Source organism: Sinocyclocheilus anshuiensis, unplaced genomic scaffold (assembly GCF_001515605.1).
Source record: "Sinocyclocheilus anshuiensis isolate Anshui unplaced genomic scaffold, SAMN03320099.WGS_v1.1 scaffold227, whole genome shotgun sequence".
Lineage (NCBI taxonomy): Eukaryota > Metazoa > Chordata > Actinopteri > Cypriniformes > Cyprinidae > Sinocyclocheilus > Sinocyclocheilus anshuiensis.
In genome coordinates this window covers 1,441,919-1,467,726 of record NW_015549590.1, presented here as the reverse complement: position 1 = coordinate 1,467,726, position 25,808 = coordinate 1,441,919, and the positions used below count along the sequence as shown (strand labels likewise).

The 25,808-nt window shown below is 38.3% G+C and overlaps 2 protein-coding genes across 3 annotated transcripts in view; both read left to right on the top strand.

Annotated features, from left to right (window-relative positions):
• LOC107658084 (glypican-3-like) overlaps window positions 1–11,856 on the top strand; it is a 123,292-nt gene extending 111,436 nt beyond the window's left edge. For both annotated transcript variants that reach the window (XM_016446512.1, XM_016446513.1), the window contains one exon: window positions 11,479–11,856. In XM_016446512.1, coding sequence (XP_016301998.1) covers window positions 11,479–11,657 — 179 coding nt within the window. In that variant the 3' untranslated portion in view covers window positions 11,658–11,856. The remainder of the gene's footprint in view (window positions 1–11,478) is intronic.
• A 7,560-nt stretch (window positions 11,857–19,416) lies between these two features.
• gpc4 (glypican 4) overlaps window positions 19,417–25,808 on the top strand; it is a 40,601-nt gene continuing 34,209 nt past the window's right edge. Inside the window, exon 1 of the mRNA XM_016446511.1 lies at window positions 19,417–20,167. Coding sequence (XP_016301997.1) covers window positions 20,014–20,167 — 154 coding nt within the window. The 5' untranslated portion in view covers window positions 19,417–20,013. The remainder of the gene's footprint in view (window positions 20,168–25,808) is intronic.

Below are 25,808 nucleotides of genomic sequence, written 5' to 3'. Positions count from 1 at the left end.
CTACGGTGCGTCCTGATTTAGATAAACAGTGTGTACGTGTGTGAATGTGCGTGTGTTGCTGTTGTATGGGAGTTTGTATGCAGGTATGAGAGTGCATGTCATGTTTGTGTGTGTAAGGGCATATTCAGTGGTGTTTGGACTGCAGATGTTTGGCTGCAGTGGCCCAGGTGCTTGGAGCTACAGACAAACACAGATGTCTGCTCAGTGTAATGTGGAAATCAACTTGAAACACACCTGGAAATGAACAGGGCCAAAATGTTCAGGAAATGAGCAGTAAAGTCATTTCTCAGTTATCTTTAGCTTCCCCTTATATATGGTGAATGTCAACCCAGTAAGACCAAAACCAATAAGACTGAGAATGTTTCTCGCTGCTCACCAAGGCTGCATTTATTTGATCGAAAATACAGTATATGAAATATTAATTGTATTAAATATTTAAAAATGCCATTTTTTCCTGTGATGATTACTCCAGTTTTCAGTGTCACATGATTTTTCAGAAATCATTCTAATATGCTGATTTGATTATTAATAATGTTGAAAACAGTTGTGCTGCTTACTATTTTTTCAGTATTCTTTTATGAATAGAAAGTTCAAAAGAACAGCATTTAACATATTTTATATTACAAATGTTCATAAATGTCAGTGTTATTGCCATTTTTTATCAATTTAATGCATTCTTAATTGTAAACGTTTTAATGGTAGAGAAACATGATGGTTGTTTATGGATAATATATGTTTTCTAGCATTCTCTAACATCCTAATGCAGTTTTAGAACCATCTGGTGTACCGGTGTGCCACTTCCTGTTTCTATTTCTTTGCTCGCTTTCCTAATTTGTTAATTGTTTTGCATTAAGTAGCTTTAGAAATGATTATATCTTAGGTTCTTTGAGCACACAACTCTTAAAGGGATAGTTCACCCAAAAATGAAAAATCTGTCATGAGATTCCCAACCTATATGGCCTATTTCAGCAGAACACAATAGGAGAAATTATGAATGAATGGGCACTGAAGCGTTCAAACTTCAAAATGAATTCAAGGATGTTAAGATTTCTAAACCTAACAAGCAAAAAAGGGTAAAAACTAGGGCTGCACGATAAATCGCATGCGATATTTAACGCTGCTGCTCAATGTGAAAGGCCGCAGGTGATGGAGATTTACCGCTGATTACAGAACCGGCTTTACTGATAAGATGCGCGTTAAATATCGCATGCGATTTATCGTGCAGCCCTAGTAAAAACTCAGCATTTATGACCTGTAGAGTTAGATTAAGGCTGTTTCCAACATGAGAAAAGTGAGATCAGTAAACGGAAAAGAGAGCAGATGGTGGATTTTTTCCTCTTTGAGAAAGAGGCAATGGCACCATCGCATCTGCAAATAATCCTGATCACAGAGAGAGGAAGTTTGCCATGAGAAACAGCCCAGTGGATCTGGCTCCTTCTACAAGGGGTCCTTATTTCTTCCTCTGTATATAAACAACAATCCCTCCCCACACACACACACTCAACCGTATGCACTTAACAGATAACCACATACACTGAGAAATAATGATACCTAACATTTGTGTAAACAGTGCCTGACTCGATATGCTCAAGAGCTGGATGGATTACATCTACAGTCATTCCCATTGTGGAGGGCTTAACATAGTGGCTGGGAGTTTATGGCGTCTCACCAAACATTGTTGTATGCAGTAGGCTGGCTTCAAAGACTCAAAGGTGATGTTGTCACATTAAAGCAAGAGGATAGTGAAGGAAGCCTGACAGAGTGGCTGGGAGTTTATGGCGTCTCACCAAACATTGTTGTATGCAGTAGGCTGGCTTCAAAGACTCAAAGGTGATGTTGTCACATTAAAGCAAGAGGATAGTGAAGGAAGCCTGACATTGTGTTACAAAAAAAAAAAAAAACATTAGAATCAAATTTCATACCTTTTTTCTCAGTCCAATACATTTTTGTGCTTGAGAGTTCTCAAAAGAAAGTGTTTGTTTGTGTAAGAGTTTTATTTACATTAGCAGGAGCTTTCGACGTCCAGAATTGATTCCAGACATCTTCCTGCGTCATGTCTGTCAGCCACCACAACGTCTGGAAACACAAACTGTCTCACCTACTGTGGGTCATCCGTAAACTGGGAGGCACAGAAAGAGCCGTGAGGATGCTTTTGAGGTTAATAGGGATTTATTATAGGGATGGAAAATAGTTATAAAAATAGTTACAAAATATCATCATAGTAACCATAGTTTTTACCAAAACACCATAGTTAGCGGTGTTTACTATGACAAGCATCGCTATAGACTGTAAAAGTCCGGTAATGAAAGTAAAAATCCCATTCATTTACTCCATAGAGAAATTGTTTAATGATAACAACATATAAATCCGTTGGTATTTCTGTAACTTTCCTGGCCTTAAGTGGGCAAGGATGAAGACACAGAGAACCCAAGTGTAGGTTTATTTAAAATTATAATGATCCAAAAACAAACTATGAACTTAATCCAAGACATGAAACAAATCGATGAGCTATGAGCTTGACAATAAACAATGACCTAACACGTGGATACAGAACAGCATAACTTTCTTCAATACACGACAAGGCAAACATGAGGACTTAAATCTCCAGGGAACACATGACAAAAACCACCAATGACAGAATAGAAAAAGATATCAAGACAATACTGTGAACCAGTGAGAAGACAGAACTGATGACAAGATAGTAAGACAATGAACCAGTGAGAACATGACCCAGGAAACAAACGGGATACAGATCATATGACGTGAAACCATGAACGAAACTATGATGATGAAGAATTACAAAATAACGTTCACAATGCTTCTTGGGCTGTTTCTCAGAGTTCTAAATTATTTGCTTCAAAACTAAGTTTGTAATGTTATGATATTCATCTCAGAGGTGGTTGGTTTGGCTTATGGTTTAAACTCTTTACTGATTTTAATTTTTTAATACCTATGAATTAATTGATAGTATATATTCATTCATATATAATAATGAATTAAGAAATGAATGGGAAAAATACTTCCGGAACCAAGACTGACAAAAGTGGACAGTGATTGTTGCACTCATACATAAAGTTGTGAACTTTGCGGCATGAGCATGAATGATACCTTAATTCATGTGGCTTGTTGAAGAGCTGTGTGCTAGCAAGCATCAAACAGTGCCCTAGCAACCACATAGCCACACCCTGGCAACCACGCACAACACATTATTGTGACGATACATGCAAGCACGACTTGCATTTTCTTGGCATTAGTCATCAAAATTAAATGACAGAGCAACTCACAGTTGGAGTAACCTCTCATATCCCATTTTTGTAAAGACCTGCCATCCTCATTCCCCTGTTCATGAGATTTCAGGTTCTACTGGTCCATATTTTAATCTCAGTCAGCATGTTCGCAGCCTCTCTGGCGCTAACGGTAGCTGGAGAATTTACAAGCGTTTCTGAACAGTGAGTTCATGTATGCCATCAGCTCAGCTCATTGAAATGGCCTTTGCACCATGAGCAGCTAAGGCCTACACCATCCCACAGGAAATCATATTCCCACTGTGGTAAGATCTGTCTCTGAATCTCGTTGATCCCTCTTTGTTTTGTGCATGTCCATTTCTTTCTGTGTCTAATCTGAACTTTAGAGCTAAAAATATGTTTGAGAAGATCTAATTATGTGCAGATTTAGTGAGAGGAGCACTATAGCTGACACCAGTGGCCTCGCTCGCACTGGGTTGTGCTAATTAATATGTGTTGACTTGAATTTGCCCCACAATGGCACCCATTGAAGAGTTGATGGGGAATGCTGACATGGGGTTAGGACGGTTCACAAAGAAAAAAAATCAGTTATCTTCAAACATACATTCTTATACTGTGTTAGTCTGTTATTGCTAAAGAGTTTTTCCTACTTTACCTCCAAGAAATCCCAATTTTTTTCCGACCTTTTGACTTCCTTAGCCATATATTGATGAAATACTTTTCAATGCAAACTAAGATTTCATGCTTAAGTCTTTTATGCTTACCAAGGCTGCATTTATTAGATAAAAAAAATGGTAAAAATACCGTATTTTTAAATAACTGTTTTCTATTTTAATATATTTTAAAATGTAGTTTATTTCTGTTGTAAACAGTTGTGGTGCTTATTTTTTGTAGGATTCTTCAGGATGATGAAAAGAAAATTCAAAAGAACTGCATTTGGTCACACTTTATTTTAAGGTCCAATTCACGCCATTAACAAACCGTTAACTATGACTTTTGCCTCAATAAACTCCTAATTTGCTGCTTATTAATAGTTAGTAAGGTAGTTAAAGGTAACATATCATGAAAATCTGACTTTTCCAGTGCTCTTTTTAAGTGCTATAATCAGGTCCCCGGTGCATCTACCAACCAAGGAAACATAAAAAAGATTAACTCAGTAACTTTGTTTTGGTAAGCCTTTTTCTGCAAGCGTCTGAAAAACGAGTGCGTCAGATTTCGCTCCCCTAGTGACGTTGCAAAGGGATCTCATTATAATATTACCGCACCTTAATCTGTAAGTTTCCGCCCACGGCGCCATCATTTTGATTTCGCAAGCGACAACAGTGTACCAGCTCTAATGCCATGGCGAAAGTTTGGCCAAAACATGCTAACTGTTCTGTCTTTGGCTGCACAAATGAACACAGAACACTATTTAGAGTCCCAGCCTCAGAGGAGACGAGAGAGTAGTGGAGCCGGGACTCGAACTCGGGATGCCCAGAGCACAATAGCGCTATTGCTATTGGCGCCGACAGAACAAATAAACGGTTGAGAAAATCTAAATATACCAGTTGTGATTGGTTGTCTTACATGTCATCCAGAAAACCCTTTCTTAATGATATCCCAAGCATATCTCAAGCAAAAGAACCATTGCCGCTACTGTAAACAACATAACAGCGGCGTCTCTGTGTACTCTAGTTGTGTCTGGATGTGCTTTAGCTGTGTCTCAGGGCTCTGTAACTGTGTCTTGGCCTCCTCATGGCTGGCTAGTTTTTCTTGGCTAGCTGCTGGCTGCCTGCTGGAGTGGGCCTGTGGTCAGGGTGATGGGTGTGGAGACATACGCTCACATTCCTCCCTCTGTCCTCACCAGAAGCAGCAGCATCAGCCCGAGACTCTGTGTTGTATGTGGTAGCATAGAGTGTGTTTACTGAGGGTCTTATGTGTTGACATCTTGTTTTGTATATACAGAGGTGTGGAAGCTACTGTAATACTATATTTTATATATGATATACACTACCGATTTTTTAACTGTTTTTAATGTTTTTCAAATACAGCAATATTGTGAAATATCATTATAATTTAAAATGTCTTTTTTATTTTAAACGGGTCCTATTATGCTCTTTTACAAAGTCTTGATTTTGTTTTGGGGGTGTACTAGAACAGGCTCTCATACTAGGTTGTTTGAAAAACACATAATTTTTCACATATTTTACATTATTACAACACCTCTCTCCCCGGTCTGGCATGAACGGCTTGAATTATTCCTGTATCAAATGAATGCCTGCCTTCTGAAATACGAAATGTGCTGTGATTGGTTAGCTGGGCCAGTGTTTGTCTGCCTTGGGAAAGCTAGCGTGTCTCCGACATAGTGATAACACTGGTTGCCTTCTCGAGTGCAGCTCAACCAGGTCTCGTCCCATTCGTCGATATTTGTGATATCACAAATCCCAGAAAATATGCGTTGTAGTCCAAACGAGTCATTCATTGTAGTTTTTATGAAAAGTGATTTCTGCTAAATAAAATATCTACTTTTGAATTGGACTTTGAGCTTTGTAACTTTGCAGATCTTTTTTATGCTCAAACAGCAACATTACAGACTAACTAAAGTTGAAAAAGTGAAAAAGCATAATAGAACCCCTTTAACATTTTAAAAAATGTAATTTATTCCTGTGATGCAAGCTGAATTTTCAGCATCATTACTCCAGTCTTTAGTGTCACATGATCCTTCAGAAATCATTCTAATATGCTAATTCGCTGCTCAGGAAATGTTTCTTATTATTATCACAGTGTTGTGCTGCTGTTTGTTGTGTTTCTTAATATTTTTTTCTGGAAACTGGTAAATTTTTTTTAGGATTCTTTGATGAATCAAAAGTTCAAATGAACAAAAATATAAATCTTTTGTAGACGGAATGTCAGTCTCCAAACACAGGTGCTCCTTATGAAAGTGGCCAATAGTGCTTTACATTGCTGCTACATTTGTAGAGCTGGGGTTATGAAAAAACACAAAACGACAAAAATGTAATAGAGCATTCCTTCAGCATAAATGTCCTTTAGATATCAGACATCTGATTATTAATCTTTCCAGATATCTTTTTATTTTTATAGCAGTTTAAGTATCATATATAAAGGCACTTTATTATAAATCACAAAGTATCATTAGACTGTGCTACTGACTTGGCTTTTATGGGTGATTATGGTGATTTAGATGCGCTGTCTGGTACCAATAAAGCATGTTTTGTGCTGCGCAGGTGTCAAATGGGACATTTTAATTTCCAACTGCTTTATATCAATATCCTCTCCCGACAGACATTAAGATACAAAGCAAACAGAGTCTTATTGCCCAGCCCAGAGTATTGCTCTAGGGTTACACTCGATGGGCATAAAAGTGATTTTATTGCAAAAAGCAGAAATACACACAAATGTAAAAAAAAAATTCAAGAAAATAATGCTTTTATAAAGCCAGGACAAAAGTGACCGTATTAAGACTTTATAATGTTACAAAAGATTTCTGTTTCAAATAAATGCGATTCTTTTGAACTTTCTATTCATCAAAGAATCCTGAAAAAAACCACACACAAAATTATTAAGCAGCGCAGCTGTTTTCAACATTGATAATAATAAGAAATGTTTTTGAGCACCAAACCAGCATATTTGAATGATTTCTGAAGGATCATGTGACACTGAAGACTGGAGTAATGATGCTCAAAATTCAGCTTTGCATCACAGGAATAAATTACATTTGAAAATATATTACCACAGAAACTGTTAGTTTAATTTGTAATAATATTTCACAATTTTACTTTTTTTTAAATAAAATAAATGCAGCCTTAGAGACTTCATTAGAAACGTATTTCAAAAGCATTAAAAAAACAACAACCCCAAACTTTGACTAGTAGTGTACATGGCAAAGCTAATAGACAAAGTAAAATCAACAAAATGTCATTTTAATGTCAAAAGTTGTTTTGAGATATACGTCTAAGTTGTTAAAATCTCTAACCCAAACAATTGTAGTAATAGAGTTGTAGTAGTAGAGTTGTAGTAATAGTATGAAACATCCTAATAAGAATTCTCCACACACTACATGCAGCAGTTTGTTTGTTGTTTAGAAGTTGTTTGGAAGAACAAAGATTATCCTCTTGAGTTTAGATGAGCAAAGCATATAGTATTAGGCACTTAAACACCCTCATCACCTCTTTTTAAACCCTAAGAGCTTATAAATCTTCTTTAACCAGGTCTTGAAACAAACTAGTCTTCTAAAGCAGTCAGCTAGTGTCTTATTCTTACTATGGAGGGCTGCAATAAACATTTAAAACTTGTTTCTGTGTTCCTGTTTGCCGTGCCTGTGATGTACTGCACTGCGGGCATTGAGCCAGTCCAAGCCCACCATTACCAATCAATGGCTGACTGTTGACCTCTGACCCGTGTCGTAACTGGAGCTCGTAACTCTGTGATAAAGCCAGTCAGAGCTCCACTTGCATGGCAGAGACCCCTGGAGACTGATACTGCTGAAAACTGATAGGCTTTGCGAGCCTTTGTGCAATTGGTCAGGCTATCTCATGCTCATTCGTTGTCCGTTGGATTGTCTGTTTTCTATATTTAGCATGCCAGCCTCCACACATCCATCCCACTAATTGCCATCGTGTGGATATCAGATCCAAAACAAGAGTCAACCGGACCGTCCGCCATTCTGTGGATCCCGTCACTCACATCATTATTCGCACGTGTTCGCGGCTCATTATAACAGGATATTATTAGTCACATTGTGGAGCTGGGTTATACATGGTTTGCACTCTGTGTCATTTCCATATTCTCCATTCCTCTTATTTTTATGAACATTTTGGGTTTTACTCGCACCTCTCTGAACTCGCACGGCAAACAATAACCTCACACACATGATCCTCACTTTCTTGCCTATACCCACTAACACATCTCGTCTGATTTAGGGTGTAGTGTGTATAAAAGCTGTATTGAATTACATCTCGGCTTTAATTGGACTAGTGGTACAGCTTGCCGCTGTCACAATGAAAAATCGGCCTTTCAGGGCCCGTGGAATGTCTAACCGCTGGCTTGTCAGTGGACGGAGGGAAAGAAGAAGTTAATCGTTCTCTGGCGCGCGTTCAAGCTCTGTCGTAATTGCACAGAAATCTCGAGGAGGTTTCAGCACCGAGGCTTTATTTATTTGCCTCCTTCCTCTGTTTTAAAGTCGACTGTGCTGAAATGGGCCCCCGGGCATCCAGGGGACCCCCTGAGAGAAGGCCTCCATCTCTTTTCCTGCTCTCGGCCTGGTTCTCACTGGCTGGCATGCTGAGTTCAGGGCCTAGAATTAATTAAGTCGCATGCCTTCCTGTTGATCCCACCACTACATAGCCGCTGGCCCAAATGGTGGACTTCCTCCCTGTTGGGTTAAAATTCCCCTCAAACGAAGGAGGCAATGTGAAGTCGCTGGTGTGGAGGGTATTAAATATGGCATTTGATCTTAGTAGATTAAATACATCTTTCCTGTCAATTTAATTCAAGATGCAGAGAATAGTAGGCTAACATATGGACGGGACCAAGTGTCTATAATTAAAAATCTCTCATTATGTTGAGTAAACTGATTTCTACAGACCCTTCAAATGCTCACAGCCTTCCACCACTGTTGAGGTAATCACTATATGATAAACACAGATTGCATTTGTTATGTTCGGTTATTGTGTGTACATCTGTATGCATATATAGTGGGGTGAAAATGCTTGTCTCATCCTGGAGTTTGGATAATTAAATGAGCTCAAAAGAATTCAGATAATTGGCAAATAAGATTCTATTACAGAAAAAATGATTAAAATAGATATATGAAAAGATACAACATTTAAAAAAATATTTGAAAGAAGTATAAGGGCAATCTAAGATGTTGAGAATAATATACCATAATTAATGCATTTAATTTTCTTATTTTTGTAGTTCTGTTTTAGGTATGATATTTGTTTTTTGTAAATCACTTTTTAAAAGGTGATATATAAAATAATTACATTTGTCTAATTTAATACTTTTTAAGCTTGATTTGGGTGAAAGGCTGAACTGTGAAAAAATGCGAGTTTGAGAATGTCTCTGTTTGGTTTGATCCCCAGCAGCGTTCAAGTTGACATGCACTCCATGAGTTTGTGTACAATCTGATAATCATGTTCACCAGCATGATTTGAAAATTAACCAAAGAGCTTGTTTAGCACACATTTGTACATTTCAGTGACCTTGAAGTCTTTTCTCGTTCTTTTTATGTCTTTTTTACATTTATAAGTTTTCTCAATTTGAAGATTTTTTTATTTCCATTTTTAAATCCCAGGTTTTTGTGTTTCATGTTTTCTCTGTATATTGCCTGTATGGTTTAGTTATGTCAGACTGAGAACAGGAATTTAAGGTATGTGCTACATAAGGCAGGGGAGCATGTGCTTATATACATGCAATAACTCATCTGTGTGTTGAACGAATACGATTCTCCTCAGTTTAGAAGGACACTTCACAGGGGACACATAGCTGGCGTACCTCTCCATACTTGACTTTATTACTGATATCCGCTTTCCTTTTTCATAATTTTCACCTCATAGTTATGTCTCCCTCATGGCTGACATTGGCCAGACAGTACACCTCATCTGTAGATGCTGAGATAAATGAAAAGATGTTTTAGTTTTAGTAAAGAAAAAAGATTGTTAAATGGTGTTAAGTTGGAATGCTGCCATATTCCTCACTCACTTCAGTAAGACAACAACATAACACAACTAATGACTGGTTATTAGACAATGAAATTAGTTATTTTTCCAGACTGAATAAGCACACATACGTCGCCGAGATGACTGGAAATGTTCATGTTCATGTTATAATCATGAGTTAGAAACATCTTAAAAAGAGCATATTCACATACATTCTATAATAAATGTCACAAAAAATATCTACTGAACATTTTAATGACATATTGCAGTTGAGTAAACTGTAAAAAAAATATTTATTTATTTATTTGTTTGTTTCAGAAAACAAACATTAAATAGTAGATAAGTGAATTGTAACTAATTTAATTTTGCAGTAGTTTTAATCTAAATGTGTTTGATTCAAAAAGAACGACTCATTAAAGTCATTCATTCTGGATTCAGGCTACCCTGGTTGTGCTGCATGTGTTTGATTCACTCAAAAGAACTGACACATTAGAGTCACTTGTTCAGGAATTGGGCTACAGTGATTGTTCGGACAGTGTTTGATTCACTAAAAAGAACAGACTCAGAGACATACAGGTGCATTTCAATAAATTAGAATGTCGTGGGAAAGTTCATTTATTTCAGTATTAAAAGAACCAAAGACTTAAACTACTTCAGTCTGTGTGCATTGAATTTATTTAATACACGAGTTTCACAATTTGAGTTGAATTACTGAAATAAATGAACTTTTCCACGACATTCTAATTTATTGAGATGCACCTGTATGTCTGGAAATCATTCTACACTTGGTTATATAGCATGCGTTTGATTTACTCAAAAGAACCGACTCATTAAAGTAATTTGTTTGGAAATCAGACTACACTAGTTGCACTGTATGTGTTTGCTTTACTAGAAAGAACAGACTCATTAGAATCATTCATTCAGGAACTGGACTACACTGATTGTTCAGAATTTCTTTGATTCACTAAAAAGAACAGACACAGAGTCATTTCTTTGGAAATTGTGCTACACTTGGTTAAATAGCATGTGTTTGATTCTCTAAAAAAAAAAAACGACTCATGAGAGTCATTCTGGATTCAGGCTTCACTGGTTGTGCTGCATGTGTTTGATTCACTAAAAAGAACCAAGTCATTAAGACTCACTAATGCAAGAATTGGACTACACTGATTGTTCAGAATGTGTTTGATTCACTAAAAAGAATAGATTCAGAGTCATTTGTTCGGGAATCAGGATAAACATGGTTATATAGCATGTGTTTGATTTACTCAAAAGAACCGACTCATTAAAGTCAGACTACAGTAGTTGCAGTGTATATGTTTGCTTAAAGAATCATTAGACTCATTAAAATAATTCATTCAGGAATTGGACTTCACAGATTGTTTGGAATGTGTTTGATTCACTAAAAAGAACAGACTCAGAGCCATTCGCTCAATATGAGACTTTTCGTCTGAAGCCATATAATAGCTTTATTTAACCAACATTAGTATTACAAAACTCAGTCAGACTTTGATACAATTGTATGTTTGCATGTCCGTCCACATAATTTTTTTTTCTCACTCTCTTTTTCTTTTAAGACTTGGCGGATAACTTGGCAATTGATGACTTAACGCTTCACGAGTTGCTCCTGACTCCCAGACTGGCCACAGACCCCCACGGCGGCGCATCCGTACCTGGATCGGCACGGGTGGCACATGTTCCTAGTGCAACCTTCATCTTTGCCATCATCATCTTCATAACGTTGGGCCTTCAGTGATCGCTCCTGTTTGAAGAGAAACGCTACTGATGCCCATGTGTACATACAGCTCCATGATTTTGGCCAAGGACAAGAACCTTTCCTCTTCTCAGCCTCAAGTCTTACTATATGAACCTCTTCTTTTCTACATTTTGTGTGGACCTGAGGCTCAATATCGACTATGAACTCATTCTTCTACAGCATGAAGAGCATTACTTATACATACAAGAATCAAGTTCTTTCCCTGCAATTGATGACTTAACGCTTCACGAGTTGCTCCTGACTCCCAGACTGGCCACAGACCCCCACGGCGGCGCATCCGTACCTGGATCGGCACGGGTGGCACATGTTCCTAGTGCAACCTTCATCTTTGCCATCATCATCTTCATAACGTTGGGCCTTCAGTGATCGCTCCTGTTTGAAGAGAAACGCTACTGATGCCCATGTGTACATACAGCTCCATGATTTTGGCCAAGGACAAGAACCTTTCCTCTTCTCAGCCTCAAGTCTTACTATATGAACCTCTTCTTTTCTACATTTTGTGTGGACCTGAGGCTCAATATCGACTATGAACTCATTCTTCTACAGCATGAAGAGCATTACTTATACATACAAGAATCATGTTCTTTCCCTCCGAACTCGTATGCCACACAACAGCCATGTGTTTTACATTGAGCATCGCCTCCCCTCTGCTATACACATGCAGTTTTTCACAAAAGCCAAAGCCTTCTGGAGGAAAAGGAGCTAAATCGCTTTTGAAAAGACAAAGAGGCTCAGCTTTTGTGAGTGAATGGGCACGCTTAAGGAGAAGGAAGCGTGACTGACAGAGTCTGAGAACACGTACGATCGCTCTAGTGGCGCAGGCTGTCTCTCATACATACACTGCAGTGAGCTTCTCCTCTGCCGCTCATTTCCTGTGCAGTAAATGACCCTTGGAGTGGAGGACATCAAGGCATCGGCATGTCGTTGTGAAACCCTCTCCTTACAGGACGACACAGCTGTACTTCATTTACAAAAAAATGCTTTTAAACTGTTTTATTAGAATGCTGACTTTCCCTTTTCAGAAATTGTGGTATTTTATAATCTCTCTTTGATTTCGTCGCTCATTATCTCTCTTGCTTTTTCTTTCATTTCCTCTATTCTTGTATTATAATCGTGTGATTAAAGCGTTCTCTTAAATGGACACCCACCTCCCTCCTTTCGCAGGTCACTGTAGCATTTGCATTCAATGAAACATGGCTTGGATTTGTGCATCTGTAAAGTTTTCTTGTTTCTGGACATCTTGATACACAAAGGGCTAAAGCTGTCATTTCAGATCAGAATTGGAAAACTAGTGTTTACAAATGGACACTGTTTTCCTTTCATAACCTGTGACGTAATTCATTACTGATCTCTGTACAGTCCTCAAAGGCATGTCATCATCTGTTACGTGTGTTTTAAACAAACTGAAAGAATCAGCTTCATTGTGCTAGACGTCCCCCAACTGGAATGATACACAGTGTCCTGCAAGTTTTCAGACGATTACCCATTTCAAATCATAAATTTTTTTCTGTTGTTGTATTATTTCAAAGCACTTAAACTCAAAGTCATTTTGAAGATGAAGAGTGTAATGTATTTATTTATTTATTGTGTGTTTGTGCCTCCTTTCCCAGCTTCCCAGAAAACCATCCAAATCCATTTGTAGATTGACTTCCTCAAAGATTGTAAACACTGGGCTTTTTCAAAACACTGTTTGTTTGAGTGGTCATGTCAACCTTTGATTCAACCAGAGACTCGAGTTTGGATCAAAACTGTCTGTTTGTTCAAAGTGTTTTGGGAACCTGTTTGGGATTTTTTGGCAATTCCATTTTGTACCACTAGTGGCAAAAAATATACATTTCAGCTAGACAGTTTAAAAATGGACTCACCCTCAGGCCATCCAAGATGTAAAAGAGTTTTTTCTTCATTAGAACAGATTGTAGCATTACATCACTTGCTCTCCAATGGATCCTCTGCAGTGAATGGGTGCCGTCAGAATGAGAGTCCAAACAGCTGATAAAAACATCTCAATAATCCACATGACTTCAGTCCATCAGTTAACATCTTGTGAAGTGAAAAGCTGTGTGTTTGTAAGAAACAAATCCATCATTAAGGCGTTCCATTCTGGTTGAAATACAAGTACATAATCAATAGTAATGCTTACTCCAATGATAAAGTCCATCCCCTGTTGTTGTCTAACATCAAAATCCACCAACATATTTATTTAGAACTTTGGACTGTTTTTGCTTATAAACGGTGTTTGATTTGTGCATATTTTTCTCCTGATTCAGACAGAGTGACTTTTTCACTGGAAAGAGCAATATTAAACGTCTTAATGATGGATTTGTTTCTTGCAAACATGCAGCTTTTAATTTTACAAGATGTTAATTGATGGACTAGAGTGGTGTGGATTACTTGTGGATTATTGAGATGTTTTTATCAGCTGTTGGTCTCTCATTCTGATGGCACCCATTCACTGCAGAGGATCCATTGGTGAGCAAGTGATGTAATGCTACATTTCAACAAAACTGTTCCCATTAAGAAACAAACTCGTCTACATCTCGGATGCCCTGAGGATGAGTCAATTCTCAGCACACATTTTAATTTTGGGGGTGAATTATTACTTCAATGCATTAAATTTCCATAATATTTTTGTATTCCCACCTAAGGACACTTGGATCAACTGAGGGGCGGCACCAAAATCAAAAATTAATTGAGTGAAATGAAGTTTTTGCCAAAAAGGAAAGTCACAGCTATTTTTCTCTAGTCATGTATCACAGATTTCCGAAAATGTTTCGCCTTTCTATAGACAGCCAAGTTTTATTAAAATCCCATCTTGCCAGCTGTAAATTACCCCTTTAAATATTAAATATTGTCTGATACTAATACATTTTAAAAATCAAATGGCTGAAATTCAAAGTTTTCTGCAGAGTTGAGTAAGCATCACCCTGATACATCATTCAACCATGTGTTCCTGTTCTGCTAAAAAAATGAATTTTCTTTTAGTTTAGTTTTGTATCAGACTAAATAATATTTTCTTGCTTTACTTCTCTGTATTCTCCAACATCAATTCTTTTAGTTTAACAAGATGCCCCAGACTTTACAGCATTATAGTCTTTATATTGAGAATGGTATTTTCTTAGTGATTTACACCACACATATCATGCCACATATGTTAGTCCCATTTGACTAAGAAATCTTTTCACACATTGCAGCTCAGTCAATATTATGCTTTTTGCCAGGCTGCAGCTATGCTTTTATGTGATTCTTTAGGAGTAATGGGAGCTTTTGTGCCCCTCTCCCCAACAGGCCAGTGATATGCAGAGCTCTTGATATGGTTGACTGGTGCACCTTCACTGATCACTGGCCTCTCTGTAGCTCACCTCACAGCTCTCTTGTTCATGCACAGAGCCTTGAGGGACAATCATTTTGGGGCAATGTCTGGAGGGTTGGATTTAGTGCCCGCTGGGACATCCAGGCACTTGGTTAATGTTTTGTGGCGATTTCCTAATTCAAACATTTGTTTTAGTCCAGCTCAAATTTCTCCGTAATGCTCTTTTGTCTTCATTTTCACAGCTGTCCTTCACATTAACAGCCTAGATAATGATCACTTAACTGTGGGGTTTTATCCAGAAAATGTGGTGGTTATTTTAATGAGTCACAGGTAGAGGCCAGTTGTGAGGCAATGGTTGCAGCAATTGTTTTGCATCTGTGTAAATTCAGAGCTTCTGTTTATTTGAGTTTTCCTTTTATTTCACAGTATATAAAACAAGTACATTTGAGTTTAAGTGCTTACAAATAAAAATACCACAATTTATTCACAAATAGATTTGGTTAAGTCACTGGATATTTACAGTAATATGCTTTATGTAAAATTGTAAGTAATATAAACCCTAGGCTGCAAGGAGGCATAATACATTCAGTTTGAAAGAAAAAAAAGCATACCAACTTTTAAAAACAAACTATGGCTAAATGATTGATATGCAAAAATCTCAGTTTAATTGAAACAAATAGCTTATTGTCATACAGTATGTATTGAATGAAGGATGTGCTTCTGCCAGTAATGGAATGTGTTGAGTGCCGTAATTAAACTCTGAATTCTGCAATACTGTTTATACTGGTACTGATTGCACAGTGGGGGTGCATTCAGGGGCCATTTGGCACATTTGAGTACTTGAGCTTGGCTTGAGCCGTTCAATAACCAGAGCGACGGGGGAGGGGGATAAAACAGAGCCCTTCATTCACGCCAGGGTATAGTTACTCAGACCTTAAATTAATGGAGAAACTGTCCTGTCTGTACCTGCTCTTCTGGCTAACCCATTGTACAGAATGTTTGGTGGTCAATACTGCTCAAAACTGAACGTTCAGAGTGCAAATGCTGTTTATTTGTGACAATAAAGTACATGTGTTATAATTTTAAAAGTTTCCATGTAAATGATAATCAAATAAAATGTTAAAGTTGCAGTTGTGATGTTGTTCTAACAGTGTGTTGGTGAAATACTGGAGTCTTAATGGAACTAAAAAGTGTGGTTTTGATGTTACGGACTAGTGTGTGAGGTCTATATGTTTTCGTGTCTGTATGCAATTCTCATTCCAACCAGTCGAGGGGTGTCTTTTCGAAATCCAGTGTCTCAGTAGTATAAAAAAAATGCATGTTGACCTAATTACAGAAAGTGAAGGTAAATGAATAGCATGTAATCAACTCCACTCATCTCCATTTAGTCTTGATGAGCTCCTCTCAGCTGACTAAAGCTGTCAGACACACCTGTGGTGCCTCACACCTACAGTTGCAAATTAAACCTTATTTAGTCTGTGTTTATATTCTGTCACCCCTCCCCACCCACCCCAAAAAACACTCACACAACAATCCCCCTGGTGTGTTTAACAGACTTTATCTCGTTATCTGACTTCAAGGCTGCTGCTATGCTCTTATTTTCACACTCATGTTTTTCACAGATTCAGATCTTGTTGCGTCCCTCTGGTCTTTTCTCTCCTAAAGCGGTGAAGGGAGGCTGGTTATCAGGCGAGAGAGCAGCAGAGGGGCTGAGCAGGGCTGTTGGTTACACTCTGAATGTTAATGGACGAGTAAGAATGGGCAAACAGGCCCATTGAAATGCGCAGGTTGAATGTTTTCTTAGGGTACTAAAGTGGCTATACAGGGATCCCCCATTGTTAGGGCCAACTGGTCTTCTTTGTTTAGGGTGGCACAGTTAGTCAGACTAATTGTGTTCAACAGAAATTGTTACTAGTTTATTGCTGTTTTTGTGATTCTGTGGGTGAAAATCATCTCCATACTAATGGACCACTATGGTAATGCATTAAAATTTTTTAGATTTTTGTCAGTTTCGTTACTTAAAACAAGCTAGAGCAACACATCTTAAACAATTTATCACAATTTCATTGTGTGCAATCAATTTAGGTTTGTAAAATGGAAATGTACTTCATCTATGTTCTTTTGGAATTCATAAATAATTTTTCTTGGCCATAGCCAAATGTAAAGAAAATCGATAAGAATAAAGATAAAGAAACGATATATGAAAAATTTATTTAAGTATTATATTTCTTTTTAATCTAATAAATTAATTGTTTAATTACCCAGTATGCCACTAAATTAAAATACGGTTATTTGCTTGTTTATATTTGTATGCCAGAAAAAAAAAATAATACAACCAATAGACAATGGCTGGTAAAAGTGGAAAAGTGAATCGTTTAAAAATGTATAGTATTTAGTGAATTAATCACATTTAATAAACTAAAATAATTAAAATGTATATTTCAGTAATATAATGTAGTAATCATTTAAAAGTAAAACATTTAAAAAATATTAATTTAGTGACCACATCTATACTACTTTTTTTCATAATCTTTAAACGTTAATTTAAACACAAATACCCAGATTTACTTTACAAAGTTCATTCTTTTTTAAGTGTGGTTCACTGCTTAACTCCAGTGTTTATGTTAAACACTGATTCAAATGTATTTTAAAAATGTACAAACAAAATTATATTTTATTATATTTCAGTTCAGATCATGCGAAATGTTTAACATGAGGAGTTTTACATGTAATCGATAAGGAACTGATGAACGGGCAGGGATATGAAATAGATTAGTATAATCTTACAATTACATTTAGACATTTAGCAGACGCTTTTATCCAAATAATAATTAATTAATCAATAATCTTAACTGCACAGTTGCTTCGCATAGCTGTGGATCTGTCCGTTACTAAGTATTCTGGGAAAAAGAGCTCTCACCTTTAGTTTTCTATTGAGTGTAACACCGGTCCACTCTCTCATATCCACAATCAACGGACCCCAGAACCCCTCCGCAGATTCTCATTGGCCACTGGCTTTCCCAGCTTTGGTCACACAGTATGAATGGGGTAGGCTGAGGAATGCGGGGACACAATAATTGGAATGTCAGTTTGCTAAGAGCTCCCCCCTAGACCATACACACACACACACACACACACACACACAGCCACAACAGCACATGGAAACATACACATGCTCCAGCACATCCAGACATGTCAAAGTGTGTTCTGTGCTCATGCACTTCAAGGTTAACAATGAATGGAAAACGATTAGCAATGTGAATGAGATTAAGGAAAAAGCACTGCGTATAATAAAGGCCCCATTTCCACGTGAAAAGCAATTGAGAGAACATCAGGCATCATTGCAGATAGCAATGATACAGAACAATCTGAACCATCTATGACTTTCTCATCTATTATATAAAGATTGCATAAAACATAGCCTAGGCCTATTACTTTTATGCATTATACTCAGACAGAAGGGTCTACATATGCAGAAAAATATCTGTGGTTTAACATCTTTACTTTCCGAAAGAGCTCAAGTCTCAGGAGTTTCAAAACAACCACACTTATGCACAGTTCAAAACCGCTCTAATTATGGCCTGTGTCGTTGTTTGAAGGACGGGCTGCTGTCCCTAAAGACTGTCATAATCTAAGTGAGATGTTTCAGTTATGATGCTCGTCATGGGAGCAGGGCTGAGATTCCACCGTGTGTGTCTCTCTCACTCTCTCTCTCTCTCTGTTTCTTTTGGCCTCTCTCTCCCATTCCTCCTAACTGTCATTGGGACTTTAGCCACACCACAGCCCTAACAGATCTGTGTCACATTTCATGACATGCAGACATATCTGAGGTTAAGTTCTCACCTATGTTTAGAGCCCTTCCTGTGAGCTGTGATTGATGACTGTAGTACAAAGAGACTGACTATCTACCTATCTATCTATCTATCTATGCTCTTAAAGGGTTAGTTCACCCCAAAATTAATTAGTCTTTGCAACTTTACAGATCTTCTTTATGCACCAAGAGCTTGTAACACTCCAAAGAGAAAGGAAAAACTGAAATCGCATCATATGACCCCTTTAAGATATTTGTGATGAAATCTGAGAGCAAAACTGAAGTTGAGCCACTGATCTCACATGGACTGTTTTACCGATGTCCTTGCTATACGTTTCTGTGACTGGGAACATTTCAGTTGCTTTGCTGTCTATGAGGGGTGAGAGAGCTCTCAGATTGCATCAAAAATATCTTAATTTGTGTTCTATAGATGAATGAAGGTTTGTGGACATGAGGGTGAGTGATTAATATCATAATTTCCATTTAGGGGTGAACTATCCCTTTAACTATCAATTAAAGTGGCAAAAACTCCTATAAAATGTCAACAATATATTTACTCGGTTCAAGACTGATTTGAACAGTATGTACTGGCAGACTGCACATGTTGATAGAAGTGCGTGTAAGCTCCTGCGCGCGTCATGCTCCACCCCGTGTTTCGCGTGGCCAGCTCTCTTTGTCCGGAACTCAGCTGCGCGCACAAGCGACTCCTCGATTTCCACTCTGCGTCCAGACTGCACACCAGCGCAAGAGGGGGAAACTTCCCTAAAACTTTTTATCGCAATTTTCTCGCTTCTCCTCCTACAGAGCAGAGTCAGCAGCGGAGCTCTTCAACCGAAGAAGAAACTGGTTAAGTACCTTACCTATACAACATTGAACATGTGTGCGCGAGCATAGCTCTGGACGTAGCGCAGATTTGCTTGTGTTTTTCGTTAAAAAAAAAAAGTCGCAACGAAGAGCGCAAAGTCTTGAGTACTTTGGTCGCTTTTTATTTGTTACACACACACTGCGGGATTGTTTCGCTCGTTGTTCTTCAGAGGCCCGGTTTTTATTGCTCAAGAAAATCCAGTTCGCGAGATCCGATCGGTTAGAAGTCAAACAGAGACGCCGCATCCCCATGAGGACACCAGAAGAGCGAATCGAAGAGATTTCGTGACTTGACTTTTTGTTTTGTTTTCTTTTACTTTTTTTCTCCTCGATTGCTCAAGCAGTCAGCGATGAAGATGTTCGTTGTATTCGCTGTATGCATGTCGCTGGTGGTTTTGGCGTCAGCTCAGGCTGATCAGAAGGTAAAGAACTGCAATGAAGTCAGAACTGCCTACAGCTCGAAAGGTTTCAACGTCAACGATGTGCCCAACAAAGGAGTTCATGGTGAGTTGCACTGATTTTATTAACCAAAAATAGTTTGTGACACTTGGAAATCAAATGTTTCTGCACAATCGGAGCACCAAGGCTCTTGTACTAAAAAGCAGCAAGTTATGTAAATACACAGTTATACGGTAATAGAATGAAGGCTGCAAATGTCTTTTCTACTTTTTCAAGGAGTGTATAAATTGTATAGTTTATCTCTAGCCCATATTGATTTTCTGTTGTTTTTTTTTAAATGTGCATTTCAAATATTTTGTTTACACATAATATTGTCCTCCAAAAGGATTGCTTTCATTAAGGTGACTAACATATTACTTGCAAATATGCTGTCTACACGTCCCCATTTTGCTCTGTACTTGTATTATTTTCTTTCTTTGTGGAACTAGGTGATATTATGGAGAATGACAGTCTCAGTCACCTTTCGCTTGCATTAAAGTAATAAAATGAATGCAATTATAGTGAATAGTGAGACTGTCATTCTCCCTACGTAATTTTCTGTGCTCCACAGAAAAGTTATAGAGGTTTTGAAAAAATTTTTTTTTTGTATGAACTGTCCCTTTAAGTCGCTTTCTCCGGCTAACATGTACGTTACCGCACTTCGGACTGCAAGTAGGAATTACTGCATCTTTTAAACGGGATGCAGCTCGTGATTTAATTTCTATAGTTACAAGTGTTCAGTCGTTCCTCCCCTCCGCACCCCCAGCTGCTGGCTTTGTTTCAAAGCGTCGTACTTTGTCATTGTAATCGAGAGTCGGTCATCGGACTGTGATTGTCATTCAGAAGCGCTAATGCTCATGTAAATGCAGTGATTTTATCTGTTGCAGTTTTTAGATCCTCTTCAAGGCCTGAACGAGGGGAAACTAGCCTCAGGACACGGGTTGGCTATAACCACTGCCTTATTTCTCCGTAAATAAAAGAGAAAGTTTTCCTGACTTGGACGCCGGTCAGAATAGTTCATCTAGGAGACCTTCTTCTATGCTCTGTATTTAAGGCATTGAATCTACATGGCGTTGTGAAAATGTATAAACCAATGCAAAGATATGAAGGAAACTCACTGGATAACTTGCATCTGAGACTGACATGCTCAGTGTATGCTTTATAAAGTGTTAAGCAATATCTAATGATCAACAGTGCTGCATGAGGCCGCAGGCAATCACAGCCATGCTGATATTCAGGTCAGCAGCACAAGTGCATACTGCAGTTTACAAGTATTTACAGTATTCAAGTAGTTATTAAAGACTAATTTGAGTTTCAGACTAAAAAATGAGTTTGTATGTTTCTTCTGCACCAGTGAAAATATCCCCAATGAAGCTAAAGTGTTATCAAGCAGTTCAGGGCTGAGTCCATGTGTGGAACAGAGTGACAGGTTTCTCCTCACTAGGGGTGTAAATCGAACAGTTTATCACAATACAATCTGACATAAGTTCAATATAGCATTTGCAAATACCTCGTACAAAAGCATGTCACAATACAATTACAATTTGATTATATTCAGGGGCCTGCAAACAGTATTATGTGCATATTTTACGTTTTTATGAACTGAAAATTGCAAATGCTGTATCCCTATAAAGGTTTCAAAAGTGGGTTTTCACAGTGATGCCATAGAAGAACCATTTTTGGTTCCTCAAAAAACTTTCAGTGAACAGTTCTTAAAATATTTTTTTTTCTTAATGTGAATGACATTTTAATCATCTAAAAAAAAAAGCCTTTTTTTCACCATGAAGAGCCTTTTGTGCAATTGAAAGCTTCATAGAATTTTAAAGGTTCTACATGGAACCTTAGATGCTAATGAAGAACCTTTATTTTTAAAAGCGTAATGTAGAAAAATAAGTAATGAGGAAAAAAACATAAATCTTAAATATATATTGACTGTTAAATGCTGTGCATCGATACATCATATGATTTGTGATTTGATCAATCTGAACTCATCACTGCTCTGTGCTTTGTAATCAATCCCTTTTAGCCACATACTACACACATACTATGAATATATGAATATATTGCAATGAATGAAATGAATACATGCAAGCTTGGTGATATAAACGAAATATCTGCTCTTGAAACGTTGTTCAGTCAAATTTAAGGACCAGAATGAATTGTTGCATAATATCTAGTGTATTCCTGTAATTCTTAATTGAACAGGCTGCTTGCATGACTGCAGCTAGGTGAAGGGAAACAATTGAGCCTTAATTTTCCCTGTACTGTACACCAGCCCAACAGGTCCATTTTCTTTCCAGAGGTGTCAATGTAATGCAAACTTTGAGTGTTCCCAACATGCCTGCATTTGTCATGTTTTATTGTGTCAAATCTCTAGTTTTGTTATGATGGCTTTAAAGAATGAATTATAAAGGCTCATTTAGAGGGTAGGTTTGGGTGCAATACGTGTGTGCCTCTCACAATGGTGCACAATATGCGTCGGGACCCTGCGCAAGGCTAACCTTAGTTAGCATCCTTTGTCAATAAGAGACTGAGATAATTGATACAGAGAAAGTGACAAGGTCTGCTGTCGCTGAGGGGTGGAGGTCCTTAGGAAGCACAAAAAGCCCTGCTTTGGCTTAACAATGTCTCCTGTTCCTAGGGAGAAAATGGTCCACAGGAGAACCTAATTGAACTGGTAGTGGCCCCCCGGTTCTGGCTTTCAGAGCTGGCCCTCTTCACCTTGTGGTCAAAATATGTCTTTATTCTTCTGTAGTCCTGAAGCACAGTTCCATCCTCATGCTTTGAGCCAGTCCTACACATAGCACTAATCAGGCAAATTGTCAAAATTACATCCCATGCATGACGATTTGTCCGCGTTCCAGCAAAGGTATTATATTATTTATACACCGAAGCGTTTTTCGTGTGACTCATGCTAGTCAAGAAAGGCCATTCAAACCAGCAGTTTCATTCAAAGACCTGTTCGCTTGAATGTTGTTTTGCTTTTGTTAAAGGGGTCATATGATGCGATTTCAAGTTTTCCTTAGCTACTGTTTTGTTATTAGTTTAAGTATTTGCTATTGACTGTTCAAATGCGGTGTTTTGCGCATCGTGTGTGTGTGTGTGTGTGTGTGTGTGTGTGAGAGAGAGCGAGAGTGAGAGCGAGAGAGAGGGGGAGAGGGGGTCACATCACAAACACATACCAGCTTCATCACTGTGTCTGTCACGCGACTCTGTTCCCCTTTCGGGCTGTCTTTACATTTATTTTGAAAGATGAAGCTCGCGATTATGGTAAGGGGCGTTACATTTCCAACGAGTGCTTGTGGTGTTCGGCCAATCACAATGCACTGGGTCAGCTGGCCAATCAGAGCAGACTGCGCTTGTTGGAAGGAGGGACTTTGTAGAAAACGAAGCGTTTGAGAGAGGCGGGGCATAGAGGACCTACAATAATGTACAGTATTTGAAAAATAATGTGTTTTTTGAACATTAAAGCATGTCAACATATTCTGTTATACCAAATACACCAAATAATAATCTTTAAAAAAGCATCATATGACCCCTTTAATATCATAAGTCAGACGTTTCGAATGTTATGGCTTTTGCAGGCACGGCATCCAACACAGCAAGATTTCCTGCAGCTACGAGTATCTTTTGCAGTGGAAAGAACTTGAGATCTTATGCTTAAAGGCTTTTTGCACATTATATGGAAGTAAACCTAAAATGAGGAATTAATTTGGTTGCTATTATCACACATTTCCACCACAAATTCCTTCTTGTGATGCTATTTGTGACTCTAAATGTTAGTCAGAAGTTCACTGAAGAAACCCTTTTATAAAAGGGGTAATTCACCCAAATTACTAGAGAATTTTCACTTATTCACTTTCGTGTTGTTCCAAGCCTTTATGATGCACTTTTATGCAAGAATATATGTTGAGGGATGTTCTTTGACTTTCACTGTATTGTCAACTTTTTAAAAAATGTGATCGTTATATAAAGAAGTGCATAAATGTTTGGAATGATCCCTTTGAAATTTTGCCTCTTATAGCCTCTAGCTATTTTTTCAACAAATGTGGTTAATGAATGATGATGAGTTACTTAAATACTTCTCTACAACCCTTGACCCTTGAAGCAAAATGTTTTAAAAGCTAATTGTGTCTTTAAAAGCAAGTGAGATGCCGGGTAGAAGTGTATGGCACTTTGAACGTTTTATGGTTTTAATGAGTTATAGTATCATATTTTGGATTTGGACCCCTAGCAAATAAGTTAGCTGAGATCTACACTTGTGGTCATTTCAACCAAGCTGTACTCGGGTGGAGTTTGTGGTGTGAAATTGGTGTTAGAAACTTTCTGTGTTTCTCTCTGCTGGATAAGCATGGTTTTATAAGGAGATTTTGTGAGCAAAGAGCATTTGGTTAAGCAGAGGTAAGATCATTCTTCATGGTCAGAGTGCCTCTCTGGATCCTCTCAGTTTGAGAGGACTGTGGATTATTGCACTTTAGGAAGCTTCATAGTTCTTTAAGCTGTGAAGTACATAGATCCCCGCTGAGGATTAAACCGCCTGTATCCTCCAATCCTCAGCTAAACTGGAAGTACTGCCTGGCCTTCTTATAAAAAGCCTCACTGCTCGTGATGGTTTGATTGGCCTAGATGTCGTAAAACACGTGTGTCAAGTGTCTCCCGCCCAGTGGCAGGCGGCCCATCTTCAAAAGTTTCAGAGGAGGAGTGGTTAATGCTGACCAGATCGGTATCTCGCCTTATCAACAGCTCCTCATAGCAATCCAGCAGAATGCGTTTCCCTGCTCTGGAGAAATCTGCTGTGCTTTACATTGGCAGTTTGCTCTTATGTCATGCCTCAGGTATGGACAGTGTCAAAGATCAAACATGTTTCCTCCCCTTTCTCCTGAAAGATTCATCCCACTCTTAATTACTTTAGTACATTATGAGACTCGGAAAGGCGATGACTTCACCTCGCTGGCCTCTTGATATTGTACAGATCAGATCTGAATTGGACGTACTTAATCTTTGGCCTGGAGCTTGGATGCATCAATGTAATAGATTTATTTTTGCAGGCCAGTCGTCTTTTTATTATTGCTTGCCTTGTATTTTCACTTTGATAAATAGTTGAAAGATCGTGTCACGTCATAGATAATGGTGTGTTCACACCAGACGCGAAGCGAATATGCGCATCGCGTCACTCGCTCTAGATTACTCGCAGGATGTTTTTCGTGTCACTCGCACAAATAAAAACAGCGCGATCAACCATGCTGGAGATAACTACAATCGCTGTTTTGTACCTGTTGTCAAAAAGTCCTAAATACAATGGAAAGCCAAACGCCGACGGGTCTGGGTTCACAGCACTATCCAGAGGAGGATGAATAACGTTAGGATCCTGTATTAATAGGGCCTTTCGCACCGCTTTAGTTCCAGAACTAAATGTACAGTACTAAAGTACTGGGACGATTTTGCGGGAACTATTTCCCAGTACTATTTAAAGGGTTGCATTCGCACCGACAGTGTATACTAAGAAGTGACATAAGCCGGTCGACAGCGTCGTCATTTGTGTGTGGCGTTCAACAACGGAAACAAAGAAGAACAACATTAACAACAGGAGGATGGAGGACGCTGTGATCGGAGCTGTGTTTTTGTTGTGTCTTGCGGGTTTCACAATAATGGACATGGAAAGTCGACGTATACGTAAAGCGATTGAAAGAACGGAAAGGAGGACTAA